Here is a 17,632-nt window from a genome sequence, read left to right as displayed (position 1 = left end):
GTGTCTTTGTTTTGAAACAAGACCTGGGGGGTGACTCAGGCCTAGGTGCCAAGAAAACACGAGTTTTAAACTGTGGAATTACAATTAAACACAAGGCTGTTGGATATTTTCTGCAAATCAGCCATGGTTTTAACGAGCTGCCCAGCGGGGGGGTGGGATTCTGCTGTTAGGAAGACCAATGGGAGAGGTGCAGATGAAGATAACAACATGGAGTACAGGGGGCTGTAGTGAGAGGTAAAGCAAGAAAATAATAATGAACCCTATCTCGTGGATACGGAGCACTGAGTCAGATTGAAATTATTTTTTTACAACGTGTTACGAATAGTTAACCGAAAAGTTAAACACAAGGCTATGTTATCATACCCAGTATGATAACACTGGGTCCGTCTGGCTTCTGCTATTCTCTACACTGTGTGTTTCATGTGCCATGCTAAATAAAAACATCAGCAATTAATGATTAGAATCGGATGATTAGAACCAGGCCCGGATTATTGGACTATTCTAACGCTAGCTAACCGATGCTGACTATAATGTTCTTGTTTGGCTTAAGGTTAAGCCTTTGATGATAGGCCATATAAATCGTAGCATTTATCACAGTAGAAAAGTGCACACAGGTTGATAAAATAGCATCATGCACGACGCTAGAGCATACTTCCTTCAACATGTTTCTTGTTTAGCGCAGACATGGCTTTCAATAGCAGATGCGGTTGTGAATGATTCAGATCCACACACATCCACACACACTTATGTGTGGAGGAGGGCCAAGTGTCTGCTTTCTATCCAGTTTATAGTCTCTAATGTGGGGCAGGAGCGGGGCGCCTGGCTGGCAGTTGGTAATGGCCCAACCAAGGGGTGCGAGAGAGAGAGAGAGAGAGAGAGAGAGAGTGAGAGAGAGAGTGAGAGAGAGAGTAAGAAAGAGCGAGTGAGAGAGATAGCGAGGGAGGAAGAGAGAGAAAGTCACTGAAACGGAAAACAAGAGGGAGAGAGAGAATGAGCGAACTAAGGTGTGTGATAGACGGACAAGAGCCAAACAAGTTAAACGAGAGACAAGGGGATAGAAAGAAATAGAAAGCAAAAGAGAGAGAGATGGAGAGTAAGAGGGAAAACAAGTTGAGTAACAGACGTAACAATAAGTCCATAAAAAGTAATTGTCACGTTGGGATTGTTGAATGGAGAAGAAAAGTCAGAGAGGGTCAGAACAGAAACCACGGGGGGGAGGGGGGAGGGGGGAGGGGGAGGAGGGGGGGATATAGGGGGGAGGCTCCCTGTGGTTTCTGTTGATGAAGGAAATAATTCAGTAGTAGAGGGAGAACCTTAACGGTGAAATGATGGAGTGTGTCCCGGCACGGCCCTTACAGCCACTTCCAGAAAACAGCTCCTATTACAGAAACATAACGGCACTAGGAAGAGGAGGAGGAGGAGAGCTAGAAGGGGGGGGGGTAGAGGGAGCAATGGAAGGACAGAGTCTGGTGTCGCCCCCGGGATTGTTTGAGGGTGATGCCAATAAAAGAAGGTAAGTTGCAGAAGCCATGTTTCTTAACCTCCCCCCACTCCCAGGGTGCAGTGCAGGGCTGCTTTTGTCGTTGTGAAGACGGTACTCACATGATCTCCAGGTTGAGGCCTCATCAGAGACACCTGGTCGTAACCACGGCGAAACAGAGCCCAGATAGCGTCCAGTTTACCCTGCGGAGGAACAGGACAGGAAGTGAGTGCTTTGTCCAGTCACCAGCTGCACTTGGATATTTCCCCGTTGCTTCCCTCGTGAAAAGTAGGAAATTATTTTTACACTGAACTTAATTTTTTTTGTTTAAGAGATAAATGATGAATAACGTGGGAAAAGCCACATCTGGCTTCCATTGGGAGAGGGCTCTCCAGCCTGAGTGTCAACATTGTTCATTCAGTCCATCAGCTGGAGTTCTGTTTTCTTATCTCAATTGGTTTGTACTGTAGTTTCCTGTTCTGTGTTTCTATATCGACGTGAGCTTGTTTCCATTTCCTGTTGTGTATTTTATAACTTCAATGATCAGGATAGTGGAGGGGGGATGGGGTGTTCCCCTCCCAGCCAGAAGGGACTGGGTTTGATTCCTGATGTCTGCAGCGTATCTGTACAGGCACCCTAGAGCGAGACACCCACTATCCCTTCTCCTGAATGTATCTGAAGTCGCTGCGAGTCGCTTTGGTGATAGCATGTGTTAAACATGAAAGATATACATATTTAGTATATGCTACACGTGAACCTCCTAAGATGGGGCAATTTGATTGGTTCGCTATCTCGGGATATTGGGCAATATCCCATGATTGAGATCTGAAACATGGGATGTTGTTTTCATTGCAAAATGACGGTCGCCTCGTCATGCTAATAAAAACAAATAAACCGCTAATAAAAACAAATAAACCGCTAATAAAAACAAATAAATCCCGGCAAAAAGTGTTATCTTGTTTATTTTTTGGAGTGTTCACATGTAGTATATACTAAAACAATTATTCACCTCAGGCTCCGTGAATAGGCACTTCGCCTTCGGCAAATAATTGTTAAATATTTTGGGTTGTGAGTGTGTTTCTTTACCTGTATGGGTGTGTACCATTTCCTGTCCTGAGGGGCCTTCCTGTTGTGAGATTTCTTCGGTTTGGGCTCAAAGGGCTCGTACTCCTGATCGGGCATTTTGACCACGGCGTTCTTGGGTTTCTCCAGCTTGGCGCCCTCTTCGGTCGACCCCTTCCCCCCCCAGCGTACCTGCGATCACCAAACACTGCAGTGATGCCGGTGCGTAATGCTTTCCAAAACCACCTCACGTGCTCACTGGCCGTACTTCCATTCATAAATCACCGTACTTAATTGATAGACTGGAGACCGTGTAAATGGTATATGGTAAATGGACTGCATTTATATAGCGCTTTACAATATTGCCTAACATTCACCCATTCATGCACACATTCACACACCGACGGCGGCGTCAGCCATGCAAGGTGACAGCCAGCTCGTCGGGAGCAGTTTAGGGTTAGGTGCCTTGCTCAGGGACACGTCGACACTCAGCTAGGAGGATCTGGGGTTCGAACTGGCAACCCACTCTACCTCCTGAGCTACTGCCGCCCCCCCCCCTAAATCGTGTGATTATGTGAGTATGATAAGTGTTTGAAGAGGATCAGCGCTGGTCATAATAACTATAACGTGCATGACATCACTGCATCGGTGTCCCTGTTGTTCCATCAGGTGTGTCTTTAGACCCTCACCTCCATCCTCTTGATCCCCCCGACCCCCCTGCCCCCATAGTATGAGGCGTCCACGGTGGGCCACTTCTTCTTGGGGAGGCCGTCCTCGTCGTCCGACTCCTGGTGAAACACAGGCCGCTAACTGTTAGCTAGTGTGGATCGTGTCAACAATGCAGCATATCATAACGGTTGCCGCGGCGATAATAACAAGGAGATTCTGCGTTTACATCTCACTTATGCTGCTTGTAATATCAACAGATGTTTTATTATGTGGACATTCAAAGTATAATAACTCTGCTGCTGTGACTCCCACATTCTGTGTGTATGTATGTATGTATGTATGTATGTATGTGTCAATGTGCAGCATTGCACTTTTCAGAATTCATGATTTAAAGCTTTGTTTGTGACGTTCGACATATTAGAACAGATGCTTTGAATAGATTAATGGCGGCCAGATCAGAGAGTAAATAAAATCACTTTCAGCCCACTGATGAATATCTGTCAGGGTCTGTCAAGTGCTTTGTCACGCGATGAAAAAATAATGAAAAACGTCCACAGGATCTTTAGGTACTTAAGATAATAGACAGCTTTTCACTCCAGGAATGGATTCAGACGTGTATATTTCCACCATTTATCATAAGATCAGACGCTGAACACACATGTGCCAGCACATTCTAGCAAAACCTCAACCACGGGCCCAGACTGATATAAGGGATCAAAAGGTTCACATATATAATATTCAGATTTTACTTACTGTGTATGCGTGCCAAGGGTATACTATATGTGTATGTATGTGGTTCTTGAGAGAGACAAGATTAGGGAGATAAACTACATATAGTCTGAGAGGTTTTTTTTCCTCTCTCTGACTCTCTCTCTCAGACTACACATATATGTAGTGGAACTAGTTACATAAATCTAAGTGAGAGAGACACTCTAAGACTATATGTAATCGCTCTCTCTTTCTCTCTCTCTGTCTGTCTCTCTCTCTCTCGTAAACTACACATATATGAAGTTGAAGTGAGAGAGAAAAAACGATAATATTATCATATTTATATATACACACATTGTCTCTCCCTCTATATTTATATCTATATGGGGACAGAAAGTGCTTAGATCACTCTTCTTTGTGTTCTCTTTCCACCCCAGCGTGTCTTGCGGTGTTTTCAGTAAGAGCTACACAGCACATGTCAGTGAAGTCAACTTCATCAATCATCATCTTCCGTCTAATCTCAGTATTTTCCAATTTCACTGCTTTCAGTTGTGTCTATGTTATTGTAGTTTTGTGTTTTTATGACGGTTATAAAAACACATATTTTCATATTGGATGAGTGTTTGTGTGTCTGTATATGCCTGTGCATACATATATTGTGTAAGTGTCTATATTGTGCGCATGTGCATGCATGATTATGTGTTGTGCGTGTGTTTGTGCACGCATGTGTGTATGTGTGTGCATGCACATGCGTGGGTGGGTGTGTGCGCGTGTGCATGTGTGTGTGTATGTGTCTGTGCACGTGCATGTGTGTATGTGTGTGTGCATGCACATGTGTGTGTGTGTGTGTGTGTGTGTGTACTTACAGGCTCCGGGGGAGGCGGGGGTGGCGGTTCTTTGATCACCTGGGGCGAGAGAAAGAAGACACACACACATGTAATTTGGCCATCACTACTGGGCCAAAATCACTTCACATGGATTTTTACACTTATTACTGTTGGTTAAAGGTTGGGATTCAACCTGGAGTGTTGACAAGAGTGTTGACCTGTAACAAGAGTTTCAAAAGTGACATAGATTTTTATGTCTGGCTGCCTTAGTTTCTAATATAATGAAGAAAATCTTCATAAGCCTAGCTCAATTTTTCGGGTTAGGGTTGTAAATGGGGCATCTGTCAGCCGAGTGGCAGTGAATTGTCATTGGTGATAGTGGGTTGTTTATCGTGATGGTGTTATGGTGATATTGGTTGTCATATGTGTTGTCATCAGTTGTTATGTCGATCCCTGTTGTCATTGGGGATATTGCTATATCATTGGTGACAGTGTGTTGTCATGGTGACTGTGCATTGTTTCTGTGACCCACCAAAGTGCAGCAGAGCGGCCAGAACCACCACATGAAGAGCATGGCCAGCAGCATGAACAACACCAGCAGGGTGATCAGCAGGATGGTGCCGTCAAACTACACACACACACACACACACACACATGCAAAAACACACACACACACACACACACACACACACACACACACACACACACACACACACACACACACACACACACACACACACACACACATACACACATACATGCCCACATTAATAAACATATCATAAACACAATAGTCACATTAGTACAGTACTAATAGTGTTACATGTTATTTCCATAGAACTGGGATATATCGATGTGTCCTGGCATATATAATGTATACTTGCCCTTTATTTAATGCTTGCTGTATACTCATTCATGCAAACAGGACTGTAGTGTAAAACACACTAATATCTCAGTTGTTTCATTTTCAATAAGTAAACTGATTCAAATAGAATCAAATCTGGCAAAGATGTTTTCTATTACAGACCACAAACTGAAGATCACATCTGGTTTAATTTTTCCACCGTCAAACCTTTAAATATTGTTTTTTTTTTAAAGAGTTTCCTTGTAAATCAGCATGCATCGTTTCTGCTCATGGTTGTTTTAGTTTACCAAATTGAATTGGAAATGGACAATTTATTTGTTTATTAGATCATAGTTTAGACCACCAACAACTAGGTTATGATCTTGCGACATTCTAGTTAAAGTACCATTTGCATGAGAAAAAAAGCAGAGTCCATAGAAAGGTAAACCCTGTGGGAGAATTCTTGAAGCAAACAACATTGTGGTTGGATGCCATGAACACACGTTGCTAATTGTTTTAGCGTGTCTAATTGGGCCTTTTATATCCTAAATTCACCATGGACCCAATCTCGGGATATGATGTCATACTGGGAGTGGGGTGTGTCTTCAAAGGGAGGGAGTGGTGGGTTTGGGATGAGTGTGGTGGAGTGTGAGGGAGGTCGAGGATGAGGTTGAATATTTAAACGTATTGTTACTTCATCAAGCATGAGAGAAAACATGTTGCTTCATCTAAGAGAAAACATGTGATCCAGGAGGATTGGACGAGGAGAATGGACTGATTTCATTTGGGTTTTTTCTATGCAATTCGATTTGCAATTCGAAGATTCAGATCTCAAAACATATTTCTTCAAACTGATAAATAAATGTCATATTTCAAACAGATGAAGCTATTATGCTATTATGAATACCATGTATTCCTTAAGGGATATTAAACATGAACCTGGACTAAACTAGGAACAGGAGGGAGCAACAGATCAAGAGACAGTCACAGTGCTTGCAAGCATTACATTGACATGACATGACATTGGCATAGTGTATACTTACACACTCTGTAGTGGTGACGTGCACGTTACTGGTGATGAAAGACAGACCGTCGTTCATGCTGACTTGCAGATAAATCACCCTGGGAGAAAACCACAGCAAACACACAAGAAAACTGTGTCAGGGCAGGACAGTGGTTGGGGTGGTCGACTTCCATCAGAAAAGGTCCTGGGTTCAATCCCAATGTCTGCAGCCTAACCTGGATGCATCCTTGAGCAAGATGCCCTCACCTTCCCCTTAATGACTCTGAAATGAGTGCCTCTTTGCTAAATAACCAATGAATGGTAAACACAAATACAATCATAACACAAACAGTACTCAGAGGAGTCTATTGTGTGAGAGCCCATGTATGGCTGATTGTGTTTCATTATCTGTCTGACAGGGTTTGAGGGTCTGATACGCCAAGCTGGTCATACCAGACTACACAGTGTGTACACAGGGACATGCACCCAGCTCAACAAAAACAACAGATTCGTAGAAGTAGAGGACTCAATAATACTGAAAATGACCCTGACAAAGGGTCATCTTACTGAACTACTTTTCCTGAATGGGGAAAATAAAAACTAAGTGGAACATTTCGTCACAAGGACCCTGAGACAGGGTCTTTCACACAAATTTTGGCAAAAACATGGCTGGATGTATCAACGTGGATTCCTATTAATCACGATATGCGCTGCCAACTCCAATTCTTCCCAACTCCTTGAGTGATTAAACTCTCTTCTAGTCCTCTGGGTGTCCAGTCCAGACCCGAAATGGATTCAAGATGTTTTGTTTTCAAAAAAATGGCTTATACTATCTGACGTCTTTCAGAATATCATTTTAAAACAATTATTTGAGGGTTTCACGGCATAAGGGGGAAAACAGGGGCAGAGCCGAGTGAGGTTGAGTGGATCAGGGCTAAACATCCCGCACATCGAAAAGCGAAACATCCTGTTTTCTATCTATCAACATGGACAAAAACTTCTATACACTGTTATAACAAGATCCTGCTCGGCCAGATTCAGAACCTCATGAAGGGCCAAAAGCCCTTTCATGACCCTAATGGAGCGCTTTTGGAATGATCAGAATCCCCAGTAGGTGGGGAGTAGGAGTAGGAGTGGAAACATTTCTGGGAATCTGAGATCTTAGTGACCCCAATGAAACATATGTCCCGCAAAAACACCCCCGCATGTATACACACACACACACACACACACATCCAAGAAGGGGACTTAACTCCGAGATGAAAGCTTTTAGGAGGGATAAGCTGTTTCTGCTCTGTCTCTGACCTGCCTAGGGAGAGAGGTGTGTGTGAGTGTGTGTGTGTGTGTTATCATGTATGTGTTGAATGGTGCCAGACAACAGCCAGTTTGACTAAGAGAAGAGAGACTAAGGCACTGATCACACATATTTCCCTATGGTACAGCCTGTGCAGAGCTTGTTTATTGTGAGACAGCAGGAGAGAGACAGACGGTTAAGTCCATGATGAACAGCATACCTCATTGACAACAACCAGCTGGGGACTGGGGGTTTCGTACTTCAAAACTGGTCTGGGCTGTATGTGTTTGTGTGTGTGTGTGTGTGTGTGTGTGTGTGTGTGTGTGTGTGTGTGTGTGTATGTGCGTGTGTTTGTTTGTGTGTGTGTGTGTGTGTGTGTGTGTGTGCTACCGGAGCGCAGCCCTGTTTGCGTGGCTTCAACTAAGGCCACATCCACACTAATATGTTCCCGTTATAAAACTGATAACTTTTTGCTACGTTTAGGCCTAGTGTCTTCACTATTCTACTTAGAGAACACTTAAAACTCTTTAGTCTTTTGAAAACGGTGCTGAAACCGTTTTAGAGGCAGGCTGAAACTGAGACTTTTGTGAACGATGGCTTGATGCCCCCGTCCGCTTCCCGATTGGCTCTTATCAATCACGACGGGTCCTTCCCTGATTGGTCACGCCCCTGTCACGTGACTCTTTTCCGGAAGAAAACAAACAACATCTGCCTTGAATTACTCTCAGCTTACAGCTGCTTCCTGTCCCCCCCCTGGCCCGCGCATGCCCAGTGTATGCGAATGGTCATGTGATACGCGGTTCCAGGCATGTAGTATAGACTGGGATTATTTCTGAAACAGAGCTAAAACGTGTGTGCATGTGCTTCCGGTTTGCGTGCTAGCAAAAGGGTGTGTGTGTGTGTGTGTGTGTGTGTGTGTGTGTGTGTGTACATGGTTTTAAACGGGCTCGGCCCATTTCCTCTGGGAATAGGATACCTGTCGCACACGTGTTGCTGCATGCGACATGTGAGGGCCCTAAAGATGAGTTCATCTGGTGATAAATGATCTCTGATTAGAAAAATATGGCCGAGAAGATGGGGAGAGGGGGGAGAGAGACATAGAGACACAGGGGGAGAGAGGGGGAGAGAGGGGGGAAATAACACAGCAGCAGAGAGAGACACAAAAGATGGACAGAGCAAGGGAGAGGGAGAGAGAATTTGAGGGGGAGAGAGAGAGGGATGAAGGAACCAAACAGCACAGCAGATTAGAGAGAGAGACAAAGAAAGAGAGGGAACGAGACAGGGAGAGAGACAGAGGTGGGGGCGTTCAGTACTGATTAGAGAGAGCGAGATGACGTTGGTCAGTTAAGGATGGAAGGCGGTGAAGGAGTTAGACAACAAGATGAAAGATTCAACACACAATCCCACACACATGCACACACGCACCCAAACGCACACATACACACATACACACACAGACACACAGACACACAGACACACACACACACACACACACACACACACACACACACGCACACACACACACGTGAGGGGGCTGACTCTTTGATCACAGCACTAGACAGAGAGCAGAGAGATGGGAGGGGGGGTAACTGTTTATACGTGTGCTTGTGTGTGTGTGTGTGTGTGTGTATGTGTATGCATGTGCGCTTGCGTATACATCTATGATGAAAATGTATTGATGTGTGTGTGTGTGTGTGTGTGTATGTGCGTCAGAGACTGTGCGTTGGAGTGTGCTGGAGGAGTGTGAGGTGGGAGGGGGGGTTTGAGGTAGGGGAGCATAGCTTCGGCTTGATCGCCCAGAGACCAAAGCACAAGATGGATGGAGGTGGAGGATGTGGTGAGATGGACAGCGTGCTGTGTGGGGAGGCAGGGATATGAGGCGAGACATTGGGGGGGGGTTTGAGACGGGCGTGCGTTCAGGGAAATCAGTTTCAGCACGAGGTGGAGTCGCGGCTTATCTACACGGATCACAACGATGGAAGAAACCCAAACAGGAAGAAAAAGTAGGGAAAGAGAGAGAGAGAGTCCTCTATGCACTTCAGATGCACATAGTGTACCCCTGGTTTATGACCCTGGTCGTAACATTGACAGTGGGTTTAGGCACGCTCCGAGGTCAGCAGTCATCAGCCCTGACTGGTGAAATATCGACTGTGTACTTTAAACGTCTCTCGTCCTCGCTCTCTCTCTCTCTCTCTCTCACACTGACTCCCTTTCTCTCTCTCTCTTTCTCTCCACTCGGCTGTCAGTAGTGTTTATATAAACTCAAATTGAATTTGTAAATCAGGAACAGCAAATTGGAAAGGGATGACGTGGAGTTTTGGAATTTAATTGCCAGACTGATTCTGCAATCAGTTTGCACAGTTGCAAAGTTCTCTCTCTTTCCCTCTCGCTCTCTCTCTCTCTCTCTCTCTCTCTCTCTCTTGCCATCTCTCTGCTATTCCCTCCCATTAAGAGACTGAGCATATGGTATTTTAAGGTACGGTATCAGACGTACAATAACTACATTTCGTGACCTATAACAATGCAAGAAGCTTATGCCTCTCTCGTGGGTTACATCAACATCAACAGCTAGCCAGACGGAGCTCCACAATCCACACACCACACACACCATGGCGTTACACTAAAAGTGTCTGCGAACTGAAACCCTCTCTTGTACTTGGATCTCCTGTCTTTACTCTGTGACATCATGACACAATTTGAAGGCGATAACAGCCATGGTCCTTGTACATGAACATTTGAAATTTACCAGGATAAACAAACTCGGTACTCTCCAAGAGAATCCCAAGCCAAAGCACCAGCGTACTTACTTCCCGATTTCACCGATGACGGGGGCGGGACACAGAAGGAAGGTGTCCTCCACCTGTGCCGGTTTCTCATCTGGCGGAGGGCGGGGGAGGGATGAACAAACGATGAATAACCATTCCTTTTCCAAATTCATTCCTTATGGTGCCTTTACATGGCATTGTTCACATTGTACCAAGTGTACAGCATGGTAAAGTTACCTGTGCAACTAGCTTAGTAGTCTAATATTGTACATGTTTCTTTGACATTTTGGATGCTTTTAAAATCTTTTGACGGGATTATAGATTGTACTTCTATATGCTTTATTTGCTGACGATTTCTGACAATATAGATCGACCAATCAGTGGGCTGGCCATATCGCGCCGCCCCTGCAGGGTGGTTGGTAAACATTTAGCCTTTAAGACTCGTAGTTAAGATCCTGTACAGGCTAGGTAGCGTTTGAGGACATTCCGGTGGTCCCCAGTGTGTCCAGCACGAGAGTTTATTGGGTTAGGGTTAGGGTTACACAGTAAGGTCAGGATGTACTTACTTATAGTAATGGTGTCGTTGACTTTGAAGCTGCAGAGCACCTGGTCGATATTTCGTGCATGGAGAAAGCCGTTGCCTCTCACCACCACTTGAAATGATTCTGAGGATGACATTTTTTACATTTTGAAGTCGTGAACGTTGTAAAAATTATATCCAGAAAGACTTAATGTCAGACGGAAAACAAGTGACGTTCAAGTAACACTCGACACTTGATACCCAATTACAGAGTGACCACTCAAACCCGTAAAACGGTAAATGCTGTGCTTTTTAATTCTCTAGACTATGACCTCAATCATTGCAAAATTACACATTAAAAAGGCACCATAGCCACTCACATCCAGCTTACAGATTTACAGTGCTGGGACTCTTACTGCGAGGGCTGAGAGGAACGTAAGACTATATATGATGCGTGTGGGATGTCTTCAACAGAAAGGGCCCGGGGGGGATCCCGCTCTTCAACAAACTGTAATAGCAGATGTGCGCTTCCCACATGTAAAAAGATGTGGTTGGAATTGGGTCAAGAGAATACGTATTTTGGTAAAGGACTTGCTGTTTAATCAGCGCTTTTATGATTCCACCACCTCTTTAACAGGCTGAATTCAAAGCAATTAATGTCCCCTCCCGATTATCTTTCCCCTCCTCGATGTAAATATAGCAGTTATTCACTGGTATTTTCCAAACTACAGGAAACTTCTGAACGGCAAGAACATTGACAGTGTTCAAACGAGGTTGCGTAACGTGTTATTCCACTGCTCTATCCACTCTTTTAGTTTTTCTTTGTCAAACAGCTTGGATCATTGATCATAGCCTTTCAATACCAAGACTCTTTCCTCGGGAGCAGGGCTCAGAACCTTTTCTGCTTAGAAGACCTATCAAAGCCCTAGCAACCTAATAGTGGTAACCAGACAATTTCAATATGATGAGGAAGATATTCCCTAAATATGACCCTTCAATTCCATATTCATATACTACAATGTATTGACCCTCAGTTGGATTGGTCTTCTGAACTCATAAGTCATGGCTCTAGCAATCAGAGACCTGCATGTGTGTATGTGCATGCTTGTTTGACATGCGTCTTTGTACGGCTGTGTTGTACTGATGGGATTTCTATCTTTCTATTTCTATCCGTGGTTCCTACTCACCTCCTGCACACACGCTGGACGGCTCAGCCGCCAAGATCTCGATGCAGGACTTCTTAATGATCTGGGGGAGAGAGAGAGAGAGAGAGAGAGAGAGAGAGAGAGGGGAGTTGGTGGAGAGGAAGAAGGCTCAATACAACCAACGACTAGCCAACAATTGCTGCCCATACAGAGCTCCAGAGGTCCACACACACCTCGCCGCCGGTGTCCCATGGTAGTGACGTCAAAGAGTATGCTGAAAGGCTCCTCAATGTCACGTATAGAACGCAACGCGTTCAGAGCAGAGGGGACCGTTCACAAACTAGTTGGCAGAGACCCTCAGAAACATAGGATTTACCTATGTAAGACATATTACCACGTTGATTTTGGGTTCATGCCTATCTAACATGTGTGTGGGTTGGTGTATTCTGGAAGAGAACTTCAACAAAAATGTCTCCTTCTAACTCTAATGTTTGCATCATTAAATCATTCCTCTTCCTTTTTGGAGCTCTCATTGTTACAATGCGTCTGTTTTACTGCTGATGCTCATGAGTGAATTCTCCATTTGTGCTCTTTGACACTACAGTAAATGCTTCCTTCTGGGATCCATGTGAAAAAAAGGATTAAAATTAGTTGGTGGTTCTTCCTGTCGTATATGAATAAAAAGTCCTGATTTAAGACCACCGAGAGGATTCGGGTGGCTCAATCCATCCCCCCGAACGACATTTCATCCAGATCGCAACTCCATCTGCTGTCTTCCATTCTCATTGCGTATTCAACACAGATGGAGACATAAGACAACTCCAGAAACTTCTAACGCACAACATTCAGAACTGCCAAAATGGGGAGGTGGGGGAAATGTTTCGAATGAACAATCTTTGTCAGTAGCTGTGACAGCAAAATATATGAGTGTATGTAGTAAAGTTATAAGCATTTGTAAAATAGGAATAAGAGTTGGACTGTGCGCCACTGTGTAACATTAAATCGTATAGACGTCATCACCCACCTTTTGTTATGCACTACAGATGAGCTAGTTTAGACAGAGGGACTTTTTAAATAGCTAGATACTCATGTATTTCTTTTCTTTCGTTTTGGTTTATTTACCGAGTCGATGACCCCTCGGAGGGCTTGGAAGCCTCCCAACACAGGAAACACATGCTCGATTGTGTCTGCAATGGTGGCCAGCTAGGAGTGGGAGATGCAGAGAGAGAGAGGTAGAGAGAGAGAGAGAGAGAGAGAGAGAGAGAGAGAGAGAGAGAGAGAGAGAGAGAGAGAGAGAGAGAGAGAGATAGGGGGGAGTTGGTGGAGAGGAAGAAGTTATGTAGAGCAGAAAGAATAAGAGACTTAGTGGATAAAATATGATTAGAAGAAGCGCATGTTTACTCTTGCAAATATAAAACTTGAATCCATTATCTGTAATACCACTATTCACCCGTGAAGACATCAATTACAGGAACATATATATGTTTGTCTATATATCATTGTGGTTGTGTGTGTGTGTGCGTACATGTGTCGACTTGGTGGGAACAACCCGTAACAACCTCCAGATTATGCTAAATCATATAATAGGTGCATTTACAATCAATGCAACGGCCAATGAATCATTATCACAGGAGGAGTCATTCTAGTTGAGACATTACAGGGGTCAGAATCCAGGTTGAATAGGAAATGCAAGAAGCTGAAACATCCTGGTCATTTTCAAGGGTAATGGTTTGAATATTATTGAAATTATAGACATAGACTCAGACCAATCTGGGAGATAGGCAGCCAAACCGACCCAAGAGGCCTCTTAGAAAAATGGACGACATTCTTTCTTGGGATTGGCTTGGTAGTTCAGGAAGTGTTTAAATTATAGGTTAGGATAAACTGCAAGTGGTGAGAACGTACATGCGGTAACACGATGCGCATTCGGTCGGTGCATAAACCATCTTGCGTATCTGTCTTCTCGATTAAGATGTGGTCGTCCCGCTCGCAGTGTTTTGTACATGAAGTTCTTCTTGTGAAGCCTAAGGGCATAAACTAAGTGTGCCGCTCGTGTGTAGAGTGCATTTATTCACACAAACACACTAGAAGGTCGGGGTATCGTGGTGGGGACATCAGTCAGCGATGACAGACCTCTGTCACTCAGCCCTCTGTCGACACGATTTCACTAGATAGTATCGAGCGCAGCTCTAAACCAGACTTTTCAAACCTATGGCATTTATTCCAAACTATCTGGAAACCAGGGCGGTAAGGTCACATTGTCTCGATTGTACAATCGAAACAATGTGACTTTCCTGCCATTTAACTAACAGCTGTTAATTGGTGGTTTGTGCAACTTAAAATCCTTCTACTTCAAATTGATTCAGATACTTCCCCCCCAATAAAATATATGTTACAGTTTGATGACTTTGTTGTGGAAAGGATGGGACTCAATATATAGAACATTAACTGAATTCAATGGGTCATTGGGCTTACCTGAGTCTCGTTAAATTCTTTCACTCCAACGCAGTAAACAATGGCCCCAAGAGACCTGGCCCTCTCCGCCTGTTGGTAAAGAAATGTGTCTTTATCTTTGTGGCATCAAAACCAAATTGTTGGTTAATGTTACGCATTGGATACAGTAGAAGAGTTGGTACAGAAGATGAGAGTAAATGGTTAGTACTAGGAGAGAGTTAGTACAGTAGAGTTAGTAGATAGGTACTATTAGAGAGTTAACACAGAGCTGATATTTGGTCATCAAGCCTTACTTCCTGCTGAGCATCTCTGAGCTGATGTTCCTGCAGCTCTCCGTCTGTCAGTGCGATTATAACACTGGCCGTCCCTTTGGAGAAACATGCCACACGTTAAAAAGGGAAATATCATTGACCATTCTTCTATGTGGTCTATGTAGTTCTGTGTGTGTGTGTGTGTGACGATGAGCGCTTACCTATGTTCTCGTGGAATATCTGCTGGTTTGCCTTGAAGTGAGAAGATAACAATGCAGTCAGAAACCATATGAGACAGTCAAAATCTAATTGACAATAAGGTTTAGCAAAGAGCAAGTCACCAAGTGTCTATATTCATGGTAGCCAAGTGATATTAGTAGAAGATCAAGGCTTGAATCAAGTAGGTCACTGGAGTTGTGAGGTGGATTACATAACAAGAACTTGGAAGAAGATACAAGCAGCCTCCAGCCCCAGCTAGCAGATGTTCCAAATGTTCTCCACCCAAACCTACCAGCTGCAGACCCTGGTCCATGCAGGTGTCTCCCCCTGGGATCTCTCTATGCAGGGAGTTCAGCCCCTTTCTGATCTCCACCCTGATGGAGGAGGTGAGCACAGGAAGCATTTTTAGTCATTGTATTGTTATTAATCCAATATAAATTCCTTAGTTTGTGAGCCTGTGGTGACACGCAGGCCTGGGAACCAGACAAATCTGCAAGCTCATGTTATATTTGCTCTGGCATATGTGTCTGGCCACCCTCCTGTTCAGACAGACTTCCGGACCCCGGGTCGGTCCAAAAAGGTGCCAAATGAGAGCGCAGCTGAGGCATTTTCATTAACAACCAAGAGTGGCTTTCACACGTTCCGCTGCTCTGATTAGTTGTTGGTCTATCCGATTGCATCCAGAGGCATTTTTGTCTGCGCCGTTGATAACGCCTCTTGGAAATGTAAAATTTACTGAGAGGTTTTAGATAAATATGAGTTTGCGAATTGGTCTGGCGATGACAGGCTAGGGACACAAACACAACTGTTGAAATTGGCTGGGCTTTTCTAGAATGCTTTTTGTAGAATTTTAAATCCCACATTTTGATCATTTCTAGGTAGAATCTTTATCATCATCTTCATCTTTATCAGCAGAACCAAACAGCTTTCTGAGGGACAGTGGGTTTGATTGGTCATGACTCATGATATGTTCTAGAATGACATGAACCTGTTCTCGGTCAGCTTCATGATGGTGTCTGCGTTGGAGGAGAAGGTGATGAAGGACATCCTCAGCATGGGGCTGTAGTCAGAAAACAAACCAAAAAAGGTAGAAATAAATAAACAGATGACAATTAAATTACATTCAAAGGGGAGGCTGTAGTTTTCATACATTTGTCAATATGTACATTTTTAGCTTATAACTGTAAACCCCAAAAGGAACTAATAATTCCTTTCTTTTTAAAGACAATATTAAATTATGCTTATTGATGTAAGTGATTTAATCTCTATGTATGGAAGGCAGGCACATAGGGTTGAGGGAACTGCACTAAATCTGTGCCATGGCAGAGGGGATGGTGTTGTTTTTCTCCTGATGTCGCCTGTTGCTTACGGGACACACTGACACCTGGCACACCAATAAACAACAGATGTGCTCCAGCGAAAAACAGCACAAAAGTACAACTTTTCCACAACAATCGCATTTTGTTTCCAAACAAGTTAAAGGATTAAACTATGCTGGATTTGTGGACCTATCTTGTGATTTATCTTTTTCTCTTACGCTCTTCCTTCTCTCGATCTCTCTCTTTGTGTGTGTGTGTGTCGGTGGTTATAAGTTTGTGAGTGCATGCAAAGACATTTCCACAAAAGAGCTCGCCCAAACAGGAACCCTGAGAAAAACAAAGCGTGTGTCTGTCCGTGTATGTCCGTGTGTGGATGCTTTCTAAATAAACGTTAGAGCGGAGCGCTATAAACAAACAGCGCGGGAGAGATTGCGCATCTGTTTTACTGGAGAGGCTTTCAATCCCACAGGACGTGACCGGGGCCACGTGGCAGCCAAAGTGTAATCAGCAACGTCAGGGCATTTTTGGGGGGTTGTTTACGGTCTGCTAGCGAAAGCCAAGGATTCGAAAGCTGAATTGGACTTGAAAATATTATAAATTATTCAATGTTCTTATCATTATGTTATTTATTCCAGGAATGAGTCGATATTTCGTTTTTATTCATTTTGGCTCTTGCAGAGAATTCTCAGTCAGTTTGGTATTTTTGGTATCTCTTGGGGCTTTTACTTTGGAGTATAACTTATTTCCATGCATAGACTGCATAGACTATCTCTTTGTCGTCAAGGTTCTTGAGATGGAAGTTCCCTCTCTGTGTTTAGACCAGACTTGTTATGAAGTTTGCTTTGTTGAGACGACAATCTTCCTACATCTTAACGACCATCACCTTGGTTCCCACTAGACTATCCCCATGTGCCATCAGCCAAATCACAGTCGATGACATCAATGCTACTAGCGTTAGTGGCTAAGGGAAAAGGCACAGTGATAGCCCGTGATGCAGTTGTGATGAAGTGGCTTGATATATATATGGCTTCTCCTCAAAGTTTGTTTATTGGAATGATTGAAGTGTGTCTAT

At 43.9% G+C, this 17,632-nt stretch overlaps 1 protein-coding gene across 1 annotated transcript in view; it reads right to left on the bottom strand.

Annotated features, from left to right (window-relative positions):
• Positions 1 to 17,632, bottom strand: part of antxr1c (ANTXR cell adhesion molecule 1c) — a 30,552-nt gene that overhangs the window by 4,590 nt on the left and 8,330 nt on the right. Inside the window, exons 3-17 of the mRNA XM_084485231.1 lie at positions 16,230 to 16,301; positions 15,534 to 15,615; positions 15,244 to 15,274; positions 15,065 to 15,138; positions 14,793 to 14,861; positions 13,440 to 13,520; positions 12,360 to 12,420; positions 11,219 to 11,317; positions 10,695 to 10,764; positions 6,634 to 6,712; positions 5,279 to 5,374; positions 4,786 to 4,824; positions 3,232 to 3,330; positions 2,567 to 2,734; positions 1,603 to 1,683 (exon numbers count right to left, since the gene is read on the bottom strand). Of these exons, the coding sequence (XP_084341357.1) occupies positions 1,603 to 1,683; positions 2,567 to 2,734; positions 3,232 to 3,330; positions 4,786 to 4,824; positions 5,279 to 5,374; positions 6,634 to 6,712; positions 10,695 to 10,764; positions 11,219 to 11,317; positions 12,360 to 12,420; positions 13,440 to 13,520; positions 14,793 to 14,861; positions 15,065 to 15,138; positions 15,244 to 15,274; positions 15,534 to 15,615; positions 16,230 to 16,301 (1,201 nt within the window). The remainder of the gene's footprint in view (positions 1 to 1,602; positions 1,684 to 2,566; positions 2,735 to 3,231; positions 3,331 to 4,785; positions 4,825 to 5,278; positions 5,375 to 6,633; positions 6,713 to 10,694; positions 10,765 to 11,218; positions 11,318 to 12,359; positions 12,421 to 13,439; positions 13,521 to 14,792; positions 14,862 to 15,064; positions 15,139 to 15,243; positions 15,275 to 15,533; positions 15,616 to 16,229; positions 16,302 to 17,632) is intronic.

This window comes from Micromesistius poutassou, assembly GCF_964030765.1.
Source record: "Micromesistius poutassou genome assembly, chromosome: 21".
NCBI classification, from domain to species: domain Eukaryota; kingdom Metazoa; phylum Chordata; class Actinopteri; order Gadiformes; family Gadidae; genus Micromesistius; species Micromesistius poutassou.
This window is presented reverse-complemented; position numbering and strand designations above follow the sequence as displayed.